Source organism: Denticeps clupeoides, chromosome 13, assembly GCF_900700375.1.
Source record: "Denticeps clupeoides chromosome 13, fDenClu1.1, whole genome shotgun sequence".
Lineage (NCBI taxonomy): Eukaryota > Metazoa > Chordata > Actinopteri > Clupeiformes > Denticipitidae > Denticeps > Denticeps clupeoides.
Window position 1 is genome coordinate 14,515,347 of NC_041719.1, and position 24,158 is coordinate 14,539,504.

The window sequence follows — 24,158 nt, forward strand, 5'->3', positions numbered from 1 at the left end:
AAATGTAAAATGTAAACGTAGAATGCAATAATGAAAGTTCCTTATTAGCCCTCTAGATGGTGCTGTTTCCCTGTACTGTCTACCATAATTACCATCACATGTTTCCCATGATTAATCTGCCTTCCCTCACTAAGTTGTTGCTTCCCTGAGTTTCCCTTTGTGTACCTTGTGTAGCCTTGTGCATCATCCTTGGCGAACCACTAACCAAGAGGGAAATGTAGACTGGAATCATTTAATAAATACGGATAAATATCCATTTCCTGAGTGAAAGGCTGCATGAATGACAGTCAGTTCTGTATTATTGGTTAGTAAGGGTTTTTAACACTTAAAGGTCATGTACCTGTGATTTCCACATCAGCTATTTGCTTTTTTTGGTATTTTTGCCAGTCTGACATTTTTACAGGTCATTTGAGCACCTTTGTCCCCTTGTAACTACAGTGGTTAAAGTGTTAACACCCCTGTTAAAATTCCATTTTTTTTCTGTGACCACATCGTAGTGCAACATAATTCAATTGCAAGACAATTTTTCTTTCGTAAAATAAGTCGACCCACCCAAAAAAAGTTCTGATGTCCTGGTAGGAATTTTTTCAGCAAACAAACATGTTTACAGAGAGCTTAAAATAAACCAAAGGGATCTCATTGTAGAGAGGACAGGACAAGTGTTTCAAATCAATTCCAAAGCATCCACAGCGACATACAATCAGTACTTACTGGGACAGTCCCCCCTAGCGCAACTCAGGGTTAAGTGTCTTGCTCAGGGACACAACGGTAGTAAGTGGGGTTTGAACCTGTATTCTAGTTGCCCCTCTGTTGACCATTAATTGCTTCTCAGAATGCAAAGTTTGTGCATGAATATATGTTTTATTCTGAATTCAGAATAGGGCATGTGTGTTGAGCAACTTTGACGAAGGCCAAGTTGTGAATCAGTGCTAAACAGATTGTTGTGCATGTGGCTCTGCGGCCACAGAGCGGTCAGGGTGGCCGTCCGTCTAATATTTTGACATGGAAATATTGTGTAAATTGAAACGAATGCTGCTGAGTATTCCTGACTAAACTGTTGTGTGAATGGCAGCCTGTTCTGTATTCATGGTGCACAGGGGATGAATGAATGTTTGTGCAAAAGTGTCGGATTAAAGGTCATGTGTCTGTCCTTTCCACATCAGCTATTTGCTTTTTCTGCCAGGTCTGAGTGACATTTTTACTGGTCACTTGAACACCTTTGTCCCCTTGACTTTCATTTTAGCACGTTTGAACTGGTCTCTAATTCCCCATTAAATTTGGAAAATATGATAATTGGTAATTGCATGTGAGAATGCAGCAAGCAGTTAATGACTTTTCTAATGTAATTCTGAACCTATTCTAATTCTGACCTTTTACTACATTACTCAAGGCGTAATGCTGAAGGGTAGAGGAAGGTTCACCTTAACCCAATAAATAGACTTGATAAGGCCCATGGTTCAAATCACACACTGCATTACTGGGCAGCACCATGCAGGGGCTTTTACTCTGCTTGCTTTTCAGCTTGGGTGGTAAGTCAAAAAGCCACAGATATGAGTGGGAAAAAAAAGTAAGAAATTTTATGCATAAATGCATTTTAATCCCATCTCATTTCAGCATGTCAGCAGTTCAGATATGGTGAGTACATTTCAAATGACAGAATTGAAATTATATTTCATTTTAATGATGTGTATATATTACATTTACAATAATTAATATTAAATATATATATTTCATTCTAATAAAATATCGTTATGTTTGATTGATGTTTGAAATGCTCACTTTTTTTAAACAGAGCCTAGACTCAATCATAAAAAGACATACGAGTACAAATATGTAGGAACTATTACAATTGGACATGATATGCCAGACCTGGCAGAATCTGGAGTGAAATTATTGTGCAATGTTCAGATAGAAGGAGTGTCTCCGCAGACTTTTCTTCTCCAGGTAGATACAGTTTGATCCAATGGTTAACAATTGCTTATCATACTTTCTGCAGGTTATTTATGTTTCTTTTTTATAATTTTGTTTTTTAATTCATTTATATTTTAAGGTTTCAAATGTGGCGTTTCAAGAACAAAACGGAGTACCAGGCAATAGCGGCTTCACGTCCTCTCCAAAAATGAGCAAGAAGTTATCGGATGAGATTACGAAGCCCTTTGTATTTGAATATATGAATGGTCGAGTAGGCGATATCAAGGCTGCCACTGAAGTCTCTGACACCGTTGTCAACATTGTGAGGGGAATCCTTGGTTTTTTTCAAGTGACCATCAAATCTACCCAACGAGTCTATGAGCTTGAAGAGGTATGTTATTCTAGAACATCAGTCATGTTCAGCAAAGCCCTGGTTTACGTCCATAATTGACATGAAGTGTGCCCGTTTTGGTGCAGTCAGGAATTCATGGACTCTGTCAAAGCAATTATATTGCAGAAGAAGACGAACATGAACAAACTCTGACACTGCATCGGGTTGTTGATGTAACCAACTGCCGCCAAAAAGCAGCCGTGACCGTTGGTCTGGCCCTTGCCTCTGAGAATGAACCAAGCAAACAGGTCTGTCAGGATCCATGTAAACTGTTCGTTTTGCTGTCACGTTTAGGCAAGGTGTGACATTATCCGTCTGTGTTTTAGAGAGGCGATAACATCGTTGCCATGGTAAAATACATGTACACTGTGAAGTCGACCAGTGATGGTGGCCTTATCACCATGTCCCGTGCGGAAGAGAAGCATCATTTATCAACATTAAATGTAAAGGGAGGAAACTCTAAGCTTCTGGCAATGTATGATTTTTTTTACTTTTTGTATGGTTATTTTTTTCACTCATTTGCTGCCAGTCCTAGACATTCAACCTCTTGTGATAACATTATTGTCCATAAAGAAAAGAAATTACACTCCTTAAAGTGTTGGATTCTGAGGGAACGCATACAATTGGGCCAGTCCAGAGCAGAGGAAACATCATTTATAAGTTTGGAAATGAACTGAAACAAATTCCAATAGTCATGATGAACCTAGAGAATCCAGTCCCTAAGGTAAAACATTCCTTCTCGTTGTTCTATTCGTTGTTGATGTTCCTTACATACATCCTTCACTCAATGCTCGATGTCTCTGCTTGATTAAAACAGATCGTGGACCTGATCAAACGTCTGGCAGAAACGAACACTAACAAGGAACTCAGTGGTGCGAGTACAGATGTGATAGAGGTGTTTCAGCTCATGCGATCAGCAAGTCTGGAGGACCTTGAAACTCTGTGGAGGCAACTTTCAGACAACCAGGAACATAGGTGCACTTTATAAATTTCTCCTTTTTCATTCTTTTTTCTTTCTTTCTTTCAAAGAAGCTGTCTGTTTTCTGTGAACAATAGGAGGTGGTTTCTGGACTGTGTTGTTGAAGTAGATGATGAAAGGGTCATCAAGTTCCTTGAAAGGAGATTTCAAAATGGGGACGTGACAGCCAATGAGGCAACACAGGCATTACTGTTAGCTTTAAATCATTTGAAATCTGAATTGGGCACAGTAGATCGGTCAAAGGTAAAGTATTGCTGTTTTTTTTTTTTTTCTTCTTTTAATGAGACAAATTCAGAGACCTCTAACCCTCCTAGTGTTTACAGGGATTCCTCCACATGCCCTTTGTTAAATCCAACCAATTGTTATGGAATACAGCAGTGTTGTCCTACGGCTCTTTGGTGTACAGGCTTTGTGAAAAGATCCAGCCTTGTCCAGTGACTGCTGTGCAGGTACAGTTCATGCTGTTCATGTCATTTAGAATAATGGTATTAGAAGGGACAATAATATTTCATCATTCAGCCTATTTAGGTGCCCCATTATAAAATAGGAAGTTATATGTCTGTATACAATACAATTTTATTATTTTATTATTTTAGTACTGTTTAAAATAGTGTAAGTAGAAACATTTGAGAGCATTTGCGTTTTTGATTTGTACACCTTTTTTAGTACAAGAGAAATAAAAATTAAATGGACAAAAAATTGTGATCATGTGGATGAAGTAATGAAATGAATCATTTCCTGTCTTCACACCCCAAAAGCCACTGTTAGACATTGCCAACAATGGACTAATGAATAAAAATGAGGAGGCTATGGTCCTAGCCCTGAAAGCTCTGGGAAATGCAGGTCATCCATCCGGTCTGAAAACCGTCATCAAGTTCCTACCAGGGATCTCTGCCAATGCTGTGGACCTGCCCACCAGAGTCATCAGCACAGCGGTGGATTCTCTTCGGCACCTTGCCCGCCGAGATCCCCACTCTGTAAGTTAAATTGTTTATTCTTTCAGCCTCTCAAAATTCACATTTTTAGAAAAATGGGCCGTTTCAAAACACTTTGGGGGACACCAGGCAAAGGGACCTTCAGAGCTGAGGGATTTCAAATTGTGCATTTGATTTGAATTCTTGGGCTATAAAATATTATATAATATTTTAAATCAGTATTTAGGTAGGTAATAGGAGGGAAACCATTTTATTTATTTGGCAAATGAGTTTTTGCAGCAAATGAACAAAATATAAATTTCAGTTCATGAGTAGATGTCATTTTTTCCATACTTTCTGTATGATGTTATTTAATTGTCAATTAACAAGATAATTAATTAACAATTTAATTGTCTTAACAAGATAATCAGATTGGTTCTCTCTAACAGCGTTTAGTATTTCATAGACGGTCCCCTCAGAAGGTGAGACAGGCACTCTGAAGGTCGCTGTGCTTCACCTTTGTTACACCCTGTCTACTGCAGTTTAATGGTTGCTGTGTAAGTACATATAGTCAGCTGTTCCTGAAGGGGGTCTTTTTCAGCTCTCGGCCAGAGTCATTTGCCTGCTGTGACTGCGTGTGATGACCCCACTGCAGGGTACAGTCCCTGACAAAAGTCTTTACTTTACTTAACTTTATCCAAAGCGACTTACAGGAGGAAGACACCAGCAATTCTCGTTCGATTTCTATTGATTCATATCTTACAAAACTAAGAGCCCTGATAATGTCAGGATTGGCCCCAGCTGATGTTGCCAGGTGTGGCCAATCAGGACATGTTTTAAAAGCCGGGGATTTCCGCGCTTGTCGCTTGTGTACAAATTGACCTCAAGTGCTGCTGAAATGTGTTTCTAATCAAGATTTTTTTTTCAAGAAATGGCTCGTTTTATTCCCAACAGCTTTTGTAATAATGTTCCAGTGCAAAACAAAACTGTCAAAATTATTCTAATATTCAAAGCTTGGTAAAGCCCATTGAGTACATTTTTGCAAAGACATAAGTGTTGTCACCTTGTCATATGAGCTTCACCTAAAGTGTTGATTACCAAGAGGCTGAAGACCAGATCCACTGTTGATGTGGCCAACACCTTCAATGTGTCTCAGTGTCCAGTACAGAGGATAAAAAAAGATTTGAAGAGACTGGAGACATTTTTGACAAGCCCAGGTCAGGCAGACCCTGCAAGACAACAACAAAGAGGACCGTTTGTTGGCTCGAAAATACAAGGCCAGCCCATGTTCCACTGTAGCAGAGCTCCACGAGACCTGATCACCTGAAGTCCCAGAAGCAGCACTAAACAAAAGACAATTGAAAATACATGTGGCATTTACCAAGGACCACAGCCTGCTAAAAGGATGGATGCTGGAAAAGTGGCAGAAGGTGGATTTTTCAGATGAATCTTCTGTTGAATTACACCACAGTCACCGCAAATATTGCAGGAGACCTACTGGAGCCCGCATGGATCCGAGATTCACCCAGAAACCAGTGAAGTTTGGTGGTGGAAAAATCATGGTCTGGGGGTTACATCCAGTATGGGGGTGTGTGAGAGAGCTGCAGGGTGGAACATCAATAGTCTGAAATACCAAGAAATCTTAGGTATCTTTTATATTATCAACCATAAACCAAAAAAAATTGAGCATGTGTAGGGTTTTAGCTTTTCATATGAACTATTTAAATTGATTAATTAAAAGCATAGCACAAAACTTGTTTGCACTTCATTAGGAATGTGATTACCCATGTAGCAAAAAAAAGGCCAAAAATTGCCGACTGCACCCAGGAACTGAATGTCATCAGCACTGAGCCTTATTTTCTTTTAAAATCTGAACGTCAAAGCATAAATATAACACTATTGAAGATGAAACTCTTCATTTTATAACTGAAGTTGGTAAACTTCAGTTTCTTGTAATTTGATGTCACGTTTGTCGGTAAAATGTATTTTGGGTTTTCCCCTGCAGGTCCAGGACATTGCTCTAAGTCTGTTTGTACAGAAGACCCTCCCGGCTGAAGTACGCATGCTGGCCTGTATGATCCTGTTTAAAACCAGGCCTCCTGTTGCTTTAGTATCAACCATCAGCGCAGTGTTGCTGGAAGAGACAGATCTTCAGTTTGCCAGTTTTTCTTATTCGCTAATAAAGAGCTTATCAAACTCTCGCACCCCGGATAACCACCATTTGTGAGTACTAATATATATATTTAAAAAAATGGCATTTTACTGTTTAATGAAGCATCTAAAATGCATTTGCTTCAATTTAAGGTCAACTGCTTGCAATATTGCCACAAAGATTCTTGCTCCTAAGTTGGAACGGTTAAGTTATTTCACCAGCATGGCATGGCACACAGATTGGTTTAGTGGTATTTAAATTTTTTATTCTGACATGACTTTTACTTTTAATATGTATGTGCAAATAACCACCATTTAATTGCGTTATTTATTATTTTAGATACATTTTTGGCTGGTGTTACCAATGAACTGTATATGCTAAAGAATGCTGCTGATTCCATGCCGACGACCATAATCGGCAAAGGGAAATTCCACATCATTGGCAGAATAATAGAGATGCTGGAGGTAATGGCGTGATTTTTAACCTTTTTAAAGGGTTTTAATTGTCTAAAATGATAATAAACGGGAACATTAATACCTCCGCACTAACTGGAGTGGGCAAAATTAGAATACTTTCCATATTTCTATGTAAATGTACTGATTCAACATTACAGCTTGGTGTGTCTACTGATGGAATCAAAACATTGCTCAGTCAAATTGGCTCTGCAGGCTTCCCAGATTATCAAATCATAAAAGTAGTAAGTGTCTGACGTAAGACATATTAACTCACAATTATCACTTTTACAGCGTCAATAATCTTCTGAATATTCAGCTTGCAGATTGGCAGTCCTTCCCAAATAGTAAACCTCTTTTTTCTGGGTATGCGAGGGTCTATGGACAAGAGGTTTTCTTCAGTGACGTTAACAAAGAGGTCCTTCAACAAGTTTTTAAGGTAGTTTTTATAATAAAGCATTAAAGCAGCTGCTGGTATTGTCATTTTGGCCTTTACAGCTTTACATACCCCACATCAAATATTCCATATTATTCCAAAAGTACTAAAGACGTGCGCAAAAACAAAATATATGGTATTACGCGATCAATTAATGATCACATATTTTTCAATATTGATTGTAATTTTCTTTTCTCGGATCCACTAAGGCGATTGATCTAAATGAGGGCAAGGATGAGAGTCCTTTACGGAAATTTTTAAAAGGTCTTGAGGAAGGAGCACTGTGGCACTGGACCAAGCCATACCTTGCCTACGAAACACGCTTTATCCAAGCGACATGCCTGGGACTTCCAGTCGAAATCAGCAAATATTACCTCGCACTCACAGCAGTTACTGCGAACGGTGAGTGTGTGCTTCATATTGTGGAACCGCTGTGTATTTATACGTCATTATCACTGATGTTTGCATTTAACGGGAATTCTTTCATGCTGCAGTTAAAGCACAAATAACCCCGCCAGTACAGCAACATGTCATGGAACTGTTCACGTCTGAGGTCTCTCTTGAAACAAATGGTCACATCAGGTATATTCATGTTTTATGAAAAAAATAAAGTGTTAAATTGTTTATTATTAGAGATGCCATCTCTGCATGTCAATTCATGGCACCCATATGTTTCAGGACATGTTATAATAAGGGCACACAAATGAATTAACTCTATTCTGTTAACACTATCCCGTGTCCAATCTATGACGATTCACATTGCAAATCAGGGTAGTGTAATATAATTAACTTGCAAGTGCTTTTCTCTGGTTTATTCTGCAGTATTACAAAAGACATCTTTGCCTTCCATGGAATCAACACAGAACTTTTTCAGTTTGGTTCAGAGTTGAAGTGCAAAGCAAATGTTAACATCCCTTGGAAGTTTATGCTCAACATGAATGGCAGAGAGAAGAAATTTGAACTTGACATTTCCCCCTACACGGATGTTACAGAGGTTTTTTCCTTCACGTAAGCCCATCAGATATTAGATATTATTCTAGATATTATTTATAAGATATTATTTTTCAGGTAACTGTGAAGATAATACTACTTTGGTGGTAATAGAAATATGAGCATAATTTCTGACATTTCCCCTAATAGTTCGGATGTGTATGCAGTGTCAAGAAATATTGCAGAGCCGTCTTTTGCTAAAAGAACACCCATTATTCCAATCACTGCGGAATCACTTGATGTGCCAGTTGCTGACGAGACAAATGAAAATGGATTCAAATTTAAACTCCAGGTATGCTTCTCAGGCATTTCCCTCCAGATATATTCTTGTATTGAGTTTTGTCACTATTTTAACATTTAACACGTGTTTATCGTAAGCATACTGGCAAGTGAGCTACGAGCATTGGGTTTACGACGGCTGGTTTTTGTGATCCTTTGGATGTACTGAGATTGAGATGGTGCAATGCCCAGCATGATAGTAGACATGGCCTTGGCCTCAGCCTAAAGGATCTACTACATTTACAGGAGCAGTTGCAACATGAAAGGTGTCTCCCTGCCATACACTGTCTACAGTGCCTATGCAGTGTGTTCTCATACATGCAATTTTAAAGTCAGATAAGCCGAATTAGTAAAAGTAATAATAGTGTTTCAGTTTATCATTAATGATGCAGTGATTGTAGTTTTGTATGCTAGCAAAATGGCCAAGGGTAAGGATCACAGCACTTGACAAGAGCCAAATTGCAGATGCTATGAGATATTTCCAGTGAGCGAGTCAGCAGCACCTACCAAAAATGAAGCATGGATTGGAATCCATTGACCCGGTGACAGGGTCACCTGACCAGTGGCTCCCCACTACAGAACCTGTCTGTAGAATTTCTGCTGCTGCCACAAGAACATTTACTGATGAATTCACTCAGGCTCACTTACCTTGAACGTTTACTTGTTTGCCCTACAGACTGAAGGATCACAGGACTTCCATCTAACATCACAATTTTGTGCCGAGTCCAGCAAATATGGAACCGCAATCTGCATGGAAGCTCAGGCCCGAAGAGCCCATTTCTTTGATGAATATCCTTTGTCTTGTCTTGCAGGTTACAGCCACGTAGCCATTCAGCTTAAGCCAGGTACACTGAGAAATGTCCTTTCTTTATTTCATTTACGGTAATAAATGATTGTGGTTGATGTATGCATGTGCAGCACCTCATGCTGATACTCTGTTATTCCATTACAGTTGAAACAAAGAGACCCATTGAAAAAATACAAATTCAAATCAGTGCCGGACCAACAAAGACCTTGTTGAACCAAATAGTGTCTCTTGTCAGAAAATTGATTAAGGTAATGAATTAGCCATAAAATACAATTAAGAATATCACTGTGTGTATCACACACACACACACACACACACACACACATATATATATAGTTGGGTTTTTTTTTCGTTTTTTTTTTTTCTTTAGAGGGGTAGGTACTTTTCCAGATATCATAACTACAGTACCATGACAGCATCAAGGCTAAAACTTCAGTGTGGGATTAAGGATATTCCATACATTTATTTTTTTCCAGCCTGGCCAACTATCAAAACGCGGAATTTATTATATTTGTCTTCCTGAATGGTGCCGTCCTCACAGATTCTACATTATTTGGCAATATGCGCAGGGCACGTTTAGTGTGTGGAGAAGTGAATCTAGCCAAAAATAAAAAATGAATATAATGAATTATGGGCTGTTCATATTTTGGTCAATAATGGCCATATTACACTTACCACCCCAGTGCAATCTAATTCTGCGGGAAAATGTGCAATGAAACACAAAACTTAAAGTGTTTTTATGCTTATAGATTGAAAGGCCCCTGTCTTACCTGTCCTTGATTTCCTCAACTTCTGCTGACAGTAGCACTGAGCTTTTTAACCATGAGGTAATACATTTTTTCATTATTAATGTACTAATATTTGTTTTTTCCATTTGAATATTACCACTCTGATTTATATGCTGCTAGGGGAACGAGGAGCATTTTTTTTAGGATTATCTATGACAATATAACGTCCTTATAAATATTTTTTTTACCCTGTGTAGCGTAATTCTGAGGTCATCATCAACCCTGTTGTGGTTATGAAGGCACTGGCTCTGAGCGATGCTGCTAAGCCCGAAGGCTTCACTGCAGCAGTGTACTCTCTACCGGCTGCCCAGAAAGACAACATTCAGTTCATCGTGTCCGAGGTTGGCGAAGACGCCAACTGGAAGATGTGTACAGAAACCAGTGTGGATTTAAAACAAAGCATGACACAGGTAACATATCGTATCTTTACTTTACTTTACTTTTATCCAAAGCGACTTACAATAGGAAGACACCAGCAATTCTCGTTCGATTTCTATAGAATTTTGAGTTTACAAAACTAAGAGCCCTGATAAGGCCTAACTTGTCAGCAAAGAGCATGCTCGGAGATTGTTAAGTGCTAGACGAAGAAAAATTATAATGTATATATATATTTTTTTGTATTGTTTTGTGCAATGATTGGTAAAATAAGAGTAAGAGATGAACAACATGTGCAGACAGTAAACACGTTTGTCTTAAATCAGGTTCATTTTAGGTGGGGTGCTGAGTGCCAGTCATATGAATTGACTGTAAATGTTGCCAGAATTCAGGAACCATCATCAAAGCCCACCTTGTCAGCCAAAGTCAACTGGGGTAATCTGCCGATGTACATGAATAATTTTGGCAAGAGGTAAAACATTAAAGATCCTATAATTTAAAAAAATCACCTTTTTGGATTCATTTCATTTTGATTGTTCAATGAATTATTTTTCCCAAATCAAGGGATGTGAAGGAGGCACAGGCACAAAACATTGTGAAGATGTAATTTTTAATGGTCTAAAAAGTAAACACAGTGCAATGGCCCAATCAACCCAAACCAAACAGAAAAAAACGGTCGTAAAGACCATTGAAACATCTGGTGAGGCTTTTGTCTAGGGAAAGGAAATAAAAATTGTTAAGGTTTTTCCTTTAACATCAGTTTACACAGCAAACAAAGCAAAGCTAAAGCACCTTAGCCTCAAATATGCCATTCAAATGTATTCTTTATTCTTGAAAACCTGATTGTTCCGTTGTTCATGCCTTAATACGTGTAAGTATTACAAGCAAATGCTCTGCTTGCTTTGTTTAGCCTTGAAGAGCTCCTTCCATTCTATTCATACCTGATTGGACTTCACTCTCAGCCTGATGCAAATCCTGATCACGAGTTTTCTGCAAAGGTCTTCAATGCATTGCCAAACACCGGTGATATCATAATCAAAACTCCCAAGGTAGGTGACACAGATCTAAGGTGAATCAATGTTTTTATTAATTCCCATGCATGTCACTATGAAGTCCAAGAATACGAATCAGAACTTGGGGTAAAATAATGTCTGAAATCATGTCTTTTTAACAGCTGACAGTCTATCGAATTTCAAACTGGGATTAGCATTCAGGAGAAGCACTCTGACAGGTATGTTGAGGACACTTACACAAGGCTCTTTCGTATCGTTCAAAATTTGAATTAAGACTGTTTCCTTGTTTTCTGCATTACAGAAAGTGAAGATTAACAGGCACGGACATATATTGGGTCATTCAACAGTCATTCAACATTAAACCAATGTGTTGACCCCCAATTTGAAAAAAAAAACATACCAAGCCACCCATGGCTGAACGTCCACATTGAAATAGCCTGATGGTTTTAAACAATGGTTTAAATAATTAATAGCTGCATTTGAAACTGATCTTTTATCATATAATTTACCTCTTTTTATTTTAACACTTGGGATTTATAAGCGAACCGACTTCCATAGTCGAATTAGCCGGCATTAGAACTAAATGTTTACTTCCAGACCATGAATAATACAGTAGTCTGCCATCGCTGTCCTTTCATTTGAGTCACTCTGATGAGAGGCACTTCAAAGCCTTTCATTTGTCTTAAAAAGAGCTGTCTGTGGTGCTCAGTGAATTAGAATCATGTTTATGTGCAAAACAGGGCTATTTCATTTGCTCAAGTACTGCTGGTTCCACCCTTCTAATGTTTTCAACCAATGTTTCCATTACAGGATGATTGAAAATAAAAAAATATCCATTCAGCACCATCTTTGTGTAAAAAGTGTTATTTGCAACAGTAATGGGATAGATTACAATGTATTTTAATTTAATTGTGGACTGTGACTACATAGAAACATTAACTGGACATGGCCCTGCTGTTACGGGGCAGTTGTGGCCTAGCGGTTAAGGAATGTTGCCGGTTCGAATCCTGATCTGCCAAGGATCCACTGAGGTGCCACTGGGCAAGATACCATCCCCACACACTGTAATCGCTGCCCACTGCTCACCAAGGGTGATGGTTAAAAGCAGGGGACACATTTCGTTGTGTCATCTTGTGCTGTGCTGCAGTGTTTGACAGTCAATTCACTTTCATTTAAGGCGAAATGATGGTGCATTTAACTCATACTGGCAAAATTTTGCAAAAGTGTCACGTGACCCCAGTCACAGTCAGTCATTAAACTCTTTGGTGACATTAAAGTGATGAATGTGCAGAAGACAAGAACACGATTTAGCATGGATTGTTTTCAATATGTTCTTCAAATTAATAATAATAAATGGCAAAGGACACTCACTCATTTTCTGTAACGCCACCAGAGCTCATCTCGGGACACTGGGCACAGGGCGGGGACTCCCACAGGGCTAAGCCAGCCCACCGCAGGGTGCGCACACCATTCACTCACACACTCACACCAATCCACCTAGTGTACAATACGACTTCGGGTATTTTCAGATCGACTTATTCATCAATGTGCATACACAACTGCAGCATTTTACATCCTGGTCTCCAGCGGTCCTTCCCCTCATAAATGTACATATAATATAACAAAAACTATTATACCGTAGCACACAGACTGCTAGGAGGTCATTTTCACAGAGAGAGAGAGAGAGAGATAAAACCCCACAAGCAGGAAAATCCAAAACAGGGAATTCACAGGTATTATTGTGGGCTTTTTTCTTCTCAACATCCTGATTGAATGTTTGAGTTCAATATTTTCTTCATACCTAAACAACATAAGTATAGTTTTAAATATGTGTTTAGCATCCCTGTCTAAGAACTATAGACGAATCTTTCAGAAGACATAATCGATTTTATGTATTTTATGTTAATTGGAGTCCCTGGTTTTTGCATGAAAGCCCTGTACCTTCCATACACTACAGTTACCTATTTGGTTTGTTAATGGGACACTTTATGTGCTTATCAGTTGATAACAGCAGGGGGCACTATCAGCACATGCTTGTACATTAGTACACTACATAAATCAACAGCTTTTTTCCTCATCAGAGGAGACGTCTGTCTAGTTACTTACCCCTGGTTATACAATATACAATATGTGCCTATGTAAATTACACACACACACACACACACACACACACACATATCATGCACAAAAAGAGAGCGAGAGGGTGAGAGGGTGGGAGAGAGAGACAGGAAGTAAGTGCCCCAGTCCACCTATAATTTATCCACCCAGGTTGACCCAAATGGAGCGTACACTAGGGCCAGATCAGAGTCTTCTGTCCAGCAGGGGGCAACAATTCTCTTTCCTTCACTTTCTGACAGCCGAGCTTCATTTCTCATTAGAATTGAGCACGGGAGCCTCCTACAATCTATTTTAGGCACTTGGGTTATTTAATGTCCAGTCATTTAACATGACTGACACTATCTCTTCACCACTACCTTAATTTGAACCAAAAAATATCAAACATATGTTTGAGGCTATTACACTGATATCGAGACATGAACGCGGAAGCTATATTGACCCATAAAGTACAGAGACCATAGGGTATATCCTGATCTAGGAACCCCCAAGAGTGATTTGTAGAGGTTTACCTTGGCCATCCAAACTATTATTCTCCACTGTAAAATCTGGTATTTTTTTTAAATGTCACCAATGCAAGCCTTGCATGTGTCATGTAATCTTACATCATAATTGACAGCTCATCGTATTTAAGATGTCCTGGGATCTATAAGCATATTTCTGCTCACCACTCTTTTCTCAAAATAAATGCAGTTCAAGTGCAGTGTGAACAGAAGAGTGTTTCAGGAGACCATATAAGACTTTGACATGCTACAGAATGACAAACTGAAGAATTTCATCAACAAGCAAGAGGAAGATGGCTCAGGATGTTTCTCATTCCAGAGAAAAGCAAGTGAAAAAAAGTCTGTGTTTTATAAAGACCCTGCTGAAATAAATCAATAACAATTATTGGATTATTGATCCCAATAAAATCTTGTCCTGGGCAGGTAAATTCGACAGATAGAGAAAATGACTTCTTTATTAGTAGCACGAGCAATTCATGCTGAAATCGAGATTTTTTTTAAGACAGCAGTCTTGCCACTAGATGTCAGGCTGTTCTGATCGAACGTGTGAATCACTGTTACCATGGAAACTTCACAGTTCTTCAAGGTTCTGAACAATAAAGGTCTGAGTCAAAGTCTGCATTGATTTCACATACACCAATCAACCACAACATTAATACCAATGACAGGTTACAAGAAAAGCTTTGATTATCTCTTAGAAGTGGGTGGATATACAGGCACCAAGTGAACATTCCATTTTTGAAACTGGTCGTGCTGGAAGCGTATACTTTGACAGGGGCTGTGACAGATCTTGTGTGGTATTTCTAGTATTCCACAATTTAAAAAAAAAAAAAAGTGGTCAAAGAAAGGACAACCTGGTGACAGGGTTTTGTCTTCATTCATGTATGTGGAGAGTGACTATTTGACTGGCTGGTTCTGTGCCACAGAAAAGCGACTGTAGTGTAACTTATCGAGAACCGCAAAGCTGGTCATGATGGAAAGGTGTCAGAACACACGGGCGTGAGGCTGTATTTGCTGCTTATGCTGACTCCTGGATTCCACTGTAAGCCTATATTAAGCACATGCACATCGGAACTGGGTTATGGATTAACGACAGTAGAAACCGGACTGGTGGGATTAATCACATTTTATTTTAGATCACGTGAGTCATTTAGCTGGAGGAAAGATGACAAAAGGCAATCCGTCAGAGGGCAGTGTGGACAATGTTGGGAAACCTTTCCCCCGAATCACCCGCCTACAGATCGTTGCTCGCCCTGCGCACCCCTTCATTGTTAAAAAAGTATTCCCTAATGGCAGTGTGAGGCACAGCACCCTGCAACACTGCACAAACTGTTCATGCTGTGAGGAACAAGACAGGCATTTCCAAGGTCTGGACGTGGCCTCTAGCACATCTCAGCAGAGCCTAAACAAGTACGAATCCATGGAGGCGCCGCTACGCAAAGTGCCAGTTCGGGATTGTAGTATTGGGGTGGTAGTAGCCTAGTGGGTAACACACTCGCCTATGAACCAGAAGACCCAGGTTCAAATCCCACTTACTACCATTGTGTCCCTGAGCAAGACACTTAACCCTAAGTTGCTCCAGGGGGACTGTCCCTGTAAATACTGATTGTAGGTCGCTCTGGATAAGGGCGTCTGATGCTGTAAATGTAAATGTAAATGTATGGGATTCTTAGTGAAAAAGTGGCCAATTTGAATTTAGATGCACTACATGCAGCTAATTAGAAATGTTCATGTTTGGTTAGTCAGTCTGGGTCTGAATACAGGAGAAGATTGTTTAGCAGTAACAATGCAGTCTCCTGAAAGTGATGTGATGTCGGCACACCGCGGTTGCCTGATGGACATGCCATTCTACTATAATAGATATACATTTATAGAAATAAGTTGAGATGGAGGCCATTTTGGAAATTACCCTTGCTTTGTGTTTTTTTTTTTTTTTTTGTAAAACTCGCAGTGTGGAGCATGGAGCAGCAAAATGCTCAAGGAGGCACTTCACCTTTTATGCTTCTTTTAATGACCTCACATTTGTGCACAATGTGTGGCCATTTACAGAAGAAAAAATGATGCTTCTACAGATAAGGATGAGCTCTGAGATGAACGACTGAACTGACACAGCACGTTGGCATGCTGCAAACACAGTATTTTTCAGGCTGCTGCAGTAACGTTACATAACCTAGTTCTAATGAGACTCATGCATACCGGTGCCAATGTATGCAGCAAGCATGCACATTTTAAAAAAGGTGAAATGCATCATTATAAATATGTGTGTTCCACCTTCACACTAAAGATAAAGTGAAACCAGTGAAACTAGACAAACAAAAATTGGACTGGTGCATGGGATGAAAATTGTTAAGGTGCTTTAACACTATATCATGCACAGAACCTTCAAAACCGAAAGCAGCTTCTGTACCGTGATGATGAGGAGTGAAGCTTTTGAAAATGACAGCACAAATAATGCTCCACAGGTCCACAAAGCAAGGCATGCTTGGGAGGTAGGGCTATCTGACGGGAATGTAAATTAGCCTGAGGATGCAAGAACAGCTGTGAAGTGTAGAGGCTGCATCAGTGAACTCTGTGACAGGACACGATCTGGTAGTAATGGCTGCACAATCAGAGATGGCGTCCAGAATTTTTAGTTTGGCTAAAACTGTATCGCTTTCATACACAACTTAATAGAATTACGGAAGCTGACGCAAGTGGATTTTTCATCCAGAGTTGGAACTACCAGCTTAAATATGCTACTGGCATTACATTTCTCATTTTTATAGTATCAACTCTGCACTCTGTTTAAGACAGCAGCTTATCAGGCAATTTAAGTCCATAATTTGACTTGTTACGTCTTACACACATTTGGGAGGGAACATATTAATCCCATGCCAGTACTTGACAATAGATAGAATTGAGTGTTTCAGCACATGGAAGCAGAATAATTGTCTCTGATCCTCTTTGGGTGTCTTTTCTTCTACTGATGCTAAAATATTAATAAAATCACAAGTTGCACTCATATAGTTGTTAAATACATTTCTTTAACAAACCTGCATTTAGTGTCTAAACCCCAGGACATTTCCTTGTGAGTACAATTTTGCTGGATACCCATCTATGCTGAATATCTAGCCCCTGTCTTTTGGTTAATAAAGGTTGTTAATCTGTATGAAATGAATATCGAACAGTACAAAAGGTGTTTAATGCTTCTGAAAAGTCTGAAGATTTTCTCTGTCAGGGTACTGTCAGGATTGACGGCACCTGGACACATCACCTGTGCCCAATCTGTGACTCCGCCCCTTCTGCAGTGGCGACATTTTGATGAACTCTTGTAGCCCGTGCAAAGGTTTGTTTTTGTACCTGGCAACCTTTTTGAGTTCTGGCAACCAGCACACGCCTGCGGGCTCATTTTTGTTCTCCCCGTTATTCCCCCTGTTTTCAGCCACCGTGCACATTAATTTGTATTTATTAATAAAATCATTGTTTACCTCATGTCAGCTCCCCATGCTGGTTTGTATTCTGCTGTATCCATCGTTTCAAAATTTGGAGAAAATTTACCATTTCATATCATTTAGACTCCCGTAAGAAAATAAAATTTGTATGTTGCTTGGCATGCTAGCTGGTTAGAGAACCTCTACTTATACTGCTTAAGTTATACTACTGATGGCTTATTTAAATGCATTCATTTGCTTAATGCTTTGAACTTAATATAGTAGAACTTGGGGCAGAACACTAATGTGCAAGGTCACCAGGTGGTGAAAGTGAAAGTTAATTGATTGTCATCGTGATACCCTGCAGCACAGCACATGGTGACACAACGAAATGTGTCCTCTGCTTTTAACCATCATCCTTGGTGAGCAGTGGGCAGCCATGACAGGCGACCGGGGATTAGTGTGTGGGGACGGTGCTTTGCTCCGTGGCACCTTGGCGGTTCGGGATTCGGACCGGCAACCTTCTGATTACGGGGCCACCACTGCCCCGAAGGTCTGGAATCATCAAAAATAGTAAGGCTAAAAAAAATGCTACCATGCCATATAAAGTGGCTCTGAACCCTCACTCTTCCGAATGAAAAACTTTGATCTGTTTTAGCTGAAAATAATAGGCAAGTAGATCCTAGACAAGTAAACATGAATTTACTTTATAAACTCCGTCATAAACACAACTATTTGCCAGTCAGTAGCATGCAGGTGAATTGGGTGGAGTTGTGCTCTACAAAAACTATAGAATGTGACTGTATTCCACACCGATAGTTAAGAATGGAAAGTTTGTCTTTTATGCTGTGTTTGTGAGTGCTAATACGATGTTTAATACACGTAAAACGAAATTGAGCTGTTTACTCCACATGGTTAGCCAAGGACTAAATTGCATTACAGTACATGAAATTGACTGATACTTAAAGCTTAAACAATCTCCACTCTGTCTCCACTTATTGTAGCATTTTAAAAGAAAATGTTAGCTGCTGTGAAGGGGATGGACGGCCCGGTGCATGAAAAAGTCCTTACCTTGCAAAATAGGAACAGAGTTAAAGCAGGCCTATAAAATGGATTTTACAAAGAACAAAAAAAGTTTTTTGTGCTTCCAATACAATTTGTGCAGCTGTATGAAATGGAGTTCAGTACGTGTTGTATGTAGATTTTATTATTAATTTGTGTTATGAAAGACAGATTCATTACATAAAAAAACCACCTGTAACCACTCCTATTAATTGTTTGCATTGGACATTGGAGACTGGTCATAAACAATGGACCAACTTTAGAATCAGAAGTTAAAGGCCAACATTTTAAGGAGACATATCTCAAGATCCTGGACATTCTCATGGCTTTGAAGTAACTTATAGCAAGCTGTGAACCTGTGGTCCAGAGACTATGAAGAATGCAACTGTTTCTGGTCCCGAAGGCAGATAAAGTGCCAAGGCTCCTCCTTTTCTGCCGTTCAGCAATGACACCTGCAGTCAGCCATGGCTGTGTGAATCTGCTGCAGACGGAGCTACGGTACAGGGAGGGGGATGAAATGGAACCCAGCGGGAAAAACAACACCGCAATACTTCAGGGTGCAGGAACACATTTTCAATGTCTACTTCTTGTGAATGCAGAGAAAACAACAGAAAAAAAAAACTCACAGGTCTTTTCCCATCTCACCACACCCACTTAGCGCTTGATTCCTCGGGTGTGGAGAAGGTGTCCGGGATTGTATTCCAGAGTTACTTCTCGGACACTCTGGAGTTTCTTAGCGTTGCGTGTGCCGCCAAGTCCTTCTCCTCTGGGACTTCAACATCATGTCCAGTTTCTAGGTGCCATGGATAAGTGAGAGGTATACAGTAATCATCCCCTCCCATTAGTTCTACTTCCAGTCATTGACAGACAGAGTGGCACCGTGGATGACTTTGCTTGGGTTAGATTGGAGAATCTGCCACCGAGACGTGCAGACAAACAGGGCCAGCGAGAATGGGCAGGCTGCTTTGAGAGGTGGGGGAGATAAATGGGACACCAAGAGAGGCAAGCCAAGGCTCAGAAGCAATGAGTAATAAATAATTAAGGCTTTTATTCAAATTTCTGTGCTATTATTGTGAGTCAGATTGATTGTCTCCAAGTAGTTCCAAAATGCTACAAATTAGCGAATGAAGAAGTCAGTTATAATTCCTTGCAAGAATTACAGCAATTCTTGTTTTGTCAGGTCCGTATATTGATTCAAGGTCAGTGGTACTAGCCAGAAAACCAGGTAATGTACATGATTAACAGGAAGGGGGGGAAATTGGACTGCCTGTGATTTGAGTCAGGAATCTGATTCATCATGGCAATGAATAATGAATACATAGCCAGCATAATTCTACACTTTGAACTTGCTTTGAGCAGATTTCAGAATGCAGTACAAAGGCTCTTTTTGAACTGGGGATGGCTGGGATTTGGAAGCGGTACCAAGCTCACATAAGCCAAGCGAGCTTGGCTGTCTGCAGTCTCACAGAACGAACAAAACTAACTAAGGACGTGACTGTTGATGGGTTTGTCAGCATTTATGCATTTGGTGACATGGCTATGGCTCACAGCACTCACCATCTATACTCAGATGGAGTAATCCTTCCAGGGGCATAGTGCTAAACCACATGCTTTGGCAAAAAGCTACTATATTGTGTCCCCATTCACATTCAGTTTCATTCCCAAAGGTCCCAAAGTTTGGGACATTTTATCATGCCTCAGCATCACTCCTGGACTTTTGTCATGCAATAATTCATAACAGAAAAGTGTCCTAACAGTGACACTTTCCCAGGGGAACAATTAATAGTGAATGGGGCTTTAATTGTTATTTTTGTTGTAAGATGGGAAGTCACAAATTCTGCACTTTTGTTCATCACCTCTGTGTTATATATTTGTCAAATGGCCTCCCCCCTGAGCAAGAAGCATGAAAGTCCAGCCATTTGTCTGGGGTCCCCTGCTTGTGTCTTTGTCAAGCTGCGACAGGACACGCTGAGCACCGGCAAATGACAGGGTGGAAGCAACAAATTCTGATTGGTCTGAGGCAACTTCCTGGGAGTCAAATGTATAAAAGAATTTTCTCTTGTGGACTCTGGGCGCTTCTTTTTCCTCTTTTTCCTGCAATAGAAATCTACTGGTGTCAATAAATTAGAAACTGTTCATTCTTTTAACCTCTATTGTGCCATGCCTCTTTCTGCCAGGTAACATCAGATTGAAGTGTTTTAATACAGTGCTTTGTGCAGAGTTTTATTTCTTTTTACATTGTCATTCCCAATTTCCATGGAGGATGCATCATGATTAGGTTTCGGTACAAATCCTTGGCATTAGTGTTTCTATGATTGTGTCTTGACCCGGTCCGGAAGGGGTTACACGTTAGTCCTGTGTAATGTTCCCTAATCGTGTTCACCTGGGTCTAATGTATAAAGCTGCCCTGTTCGTTTCTGTTCACCGTCGGGTCTTTGTTAGGTTACAGGTCTTTCACCATGTTACAGGATTCCTCCCCTGTTCTGTTCTTCACAAGATTAAACCCCTGTTTCGTGTCGTCGTGCAAATGCGTCCTTCATCCTCGTCTAGTTTTGTCACCGTCTCAGATCACCTGCCTCGTCATGCCAGATGGTTTATAAAATAACCCCAACAAAAGACTTCCAGTAATAAAAACAGAATAGTATGTTTTTTGTACAAACTGTTATCCTTGATTCATAAAACCTTTGGTTTTATCAGGATTCAGGCAGGTATGAAACCAAAAATATAAGTACAACATAAATATTGCATTATGCATAAACAATTTCTTTATATAAAAGAACACACAAAGCCTGCACGGACCATGGAGATATGCTGCCACTGTGGTACCAATATTGAGGTTAATATGACTAAAAAGATGAAAGCGCCTTTGATCTCGAGATATTTAGCATTTTAGAATGATGCAACTGGGGAAAATGTGTGCAATAGTTCCTTGTCACAAAGATGTCAGGACTTTTCATTGTGCCTCTGAATGGTACGATAATATTTAACAATTAAATTGTTCAGCGCTATTCTTCCACTATTAAAGTCCATATGAAAGATTGTTTTCCAGAAAATGTTAATGATGTCATTGAGCATGTTTTGTTCTTATCCAGTGGATATTATACTTGGGGTTCATGTTTTTTTTAGATTGCTCTAAATTGCTTAACAAGTATGGCACCAGTTTATTAAAGGTGTTCCCCAAACCAAAAATAAAATCTGTCACGGTTTTACCTATTCTGGAAATTATTTGTGGGTGCATATTACCATACAGATAATTTGTCTTTTAATTAGAGTGAAATATCTTGCTTCACACCACTTTTTTGGGGGGGGGTCAATCATGCAGTCACTATTCGCTGCTTCAGGCTGGCAATTCACCGTGAATGTGGCTGACCTAACATAATTCAGAAGACTGGAGTGACTATAAGCATGCAGCTGCATTTGATATCTGAACAACCTAAGTGCTGGACAAAATAATTACTGGCATGCTCGTGCATACCAGCATGACTGGTCATACTAGTAACCAGTAGGTGAAATAACTGAAAACATGTTTAATATTTTAGTTTCTTCCAAATAGCCGCCCTATGCTCTGGTTACTGCTTTGCACACTCTTGGCATTCTCTCGATGAGCTTCAAGAGGTCGTCACCTGAAATGGTTTTCCAACAGTCTTGAGGGAGTTCCCAGAGGTGTTTAGCACTTGTTGGCCACTTTGCTTTCACTCTGCGGTCCAGCTCACCCCAAACCATCTCGATTGGGTTCAGGTCCGGTGACTGTGGAGGGCAGGTCTCCACTTTTTGTTAAGTAAATAACTCCACATGTGTTCATTCATAGTTTTGATGCCTCCAGTGAGAATCTACCAATGTGAATGGTCATGAAAATAAAGAAAACACATTGAATGAGAAGGTGTGTCCAAACTTTTGGCCAGTACTGTATGCACTGTATATACAATGTCAGGATACATTCATTTCACAGTCTCAGCTGCATCTACAATGGTACTTTAATGCATGTGTACATTCTATTTACAGCATAGCCATGACTGCAATTGCAAAAATGCACGGCCACAAACGTTGCTTTGCTAACGTTGTCATTGCTGTAACACCGCGTGGTGTTACAGATGTACCCATTAATTGACACCAGAACAGGCGTAACAGTTTCGTTTTGCCCTTAGACTGATCCTCATATTGTGTCAGATGTTTTATTCCTGTTATATTATAAGACCAGCATGACCTCCATTTTAGCCTTCAGCATGCTAATTCTGCAGAGAGGGGACGAAATGCAATAATTCCTGAAGAGTTCTTGCCCTGCAGTGCCGCGCAGTCTCTCGAGGGACTCAATATTCCGAGGATAAAAACAGAAGATGGATTAATTACCATGGTCACTTTCCATGGTCAGCCCAGGAGATTCACTGCAGGGCTGAGGGTCCACCCAGCCCCCTCTGTCTCCTCCATCTGCTGCTCACAGCCCTCGGATACTCGCCACGCTCAGCTGTGGGCCAGTTTTTGACTCCTTTGGTTCTTGGGGAGTGCTTTGGGGATGCAAATAGAACAACAACATATAAAACAACAGAAACACTTTCCTTGTCATCAAATGATCAGGAATTTTTTGGTTAGATGTCTGATGAAAGGACATTTAATTGGATCCTATGGGCTGGATTCAGTTGAACTGCACGCTAATCCTTCGCCGCTTCATTTGGCCATTACAATGTCCCTTTTAACAGCCTGGAGAAATGACAACTCTTTGCTACCAAATAGTATGCCTGCCCGTTTGCCTTTAACTTCACTTTCACCACTGCTCTACCCCATGCCAGTGCTCAAGAGGGATGCCTTCAAAACATGACAGTGTGACAAATGATGAATATGCAGGAACTCATCTTAAACAGGGGATGTGACTGTTTTTGGGTCTCTTTTTTCTCTAGCCGAGGCAGGCAGGGTAGACCTCATCCTAGGAATGTGACCCACACACTCTGTGTGTGAAGGTAGGGTTATGCATTTCAGTGCCCCAGGATATAGACCGGAATAGTTCAAAGAATTACTAGGAGAAGAAGGACTGTAATATGCTCTTTCAAATCCTGGCTCAGAATTTCCATCAAAATATTAAAAAAGTGCAGATGTGAGTGGAAATGTACACGACAGATATGGGTCACAAGTCATGTTAGACCATTGCTCACAATATACAAAGGACATAGGGACATGGGTAAAGTTAACTCAACAATCATTCTGAACAGTCCAGCCCTAATCATTCAAGCTTATATGATTTTATGCTAATATTTTTATGCCTATAATAGAATTGAAATGTGAACTTCAGTCTAACAGTCAACAAGGAGCAAATCTTCATGTCAAGTAGAATTTAATCCCAGACTATAACTGGACAGACCAAGGATCAATAGTAGGTTATGACAAGACACTAGACACCAAGATATCCAAAAAAATGGCAGTAGACTTCATGGAAAGAGGGAAATGCCATTGAGGAATACCAATTGCATGGAGGGGTGTACATGAGTACAGTAACGCCAATGTTACCCAGCAGAACATTGTCCACAGCAGCACACTCTCCACTGGCTTGACTTCTCCCCATAGCACATTCTAGCTCTATGTGAACACTTT

At 40.0% G+C, this 24,158-nt stretch overlaps 1 protein-coding gene across 1 annotated transcript; it reads left to right on the top strand.

The window, feature by feature from the left end:
- The first annotated feature begins 1,395 nt into the window (after positions 1-1,395).
- LOC114802230 (vitellogenin-like) lies at positions 1,396-11,803 on the top strand. The gene is given in 22 exon segments (XM_029000943.1): positions 1,396-1,405; positions 1,793-1,944; positions 2,051-2,306; positions 2,393-2,550; positions 2,629-2,777; positions 2,876-3,026; positions 3,120-3,277; positions 3,359-3,524; positions 3,605-3,730; positions 4,040-4,258; positions 6,201-6,418; positions 6,500-6,597; positions 6,687-6,811; positions 7,119-7,238; positions 7,445-7,637; positions 7,730-7,817; positions 8,058-8,243; positions 8,376-8,517; positions 10,062-10,139; positions 10,298-10,469; positions 11,650-11,706; positions 11,790-11,803. Coding segments are annotated over 22 exon segments (3,036 nt in total).
- Positions 11,804-24,158: the final 12,355 nt, after the last annotated feature.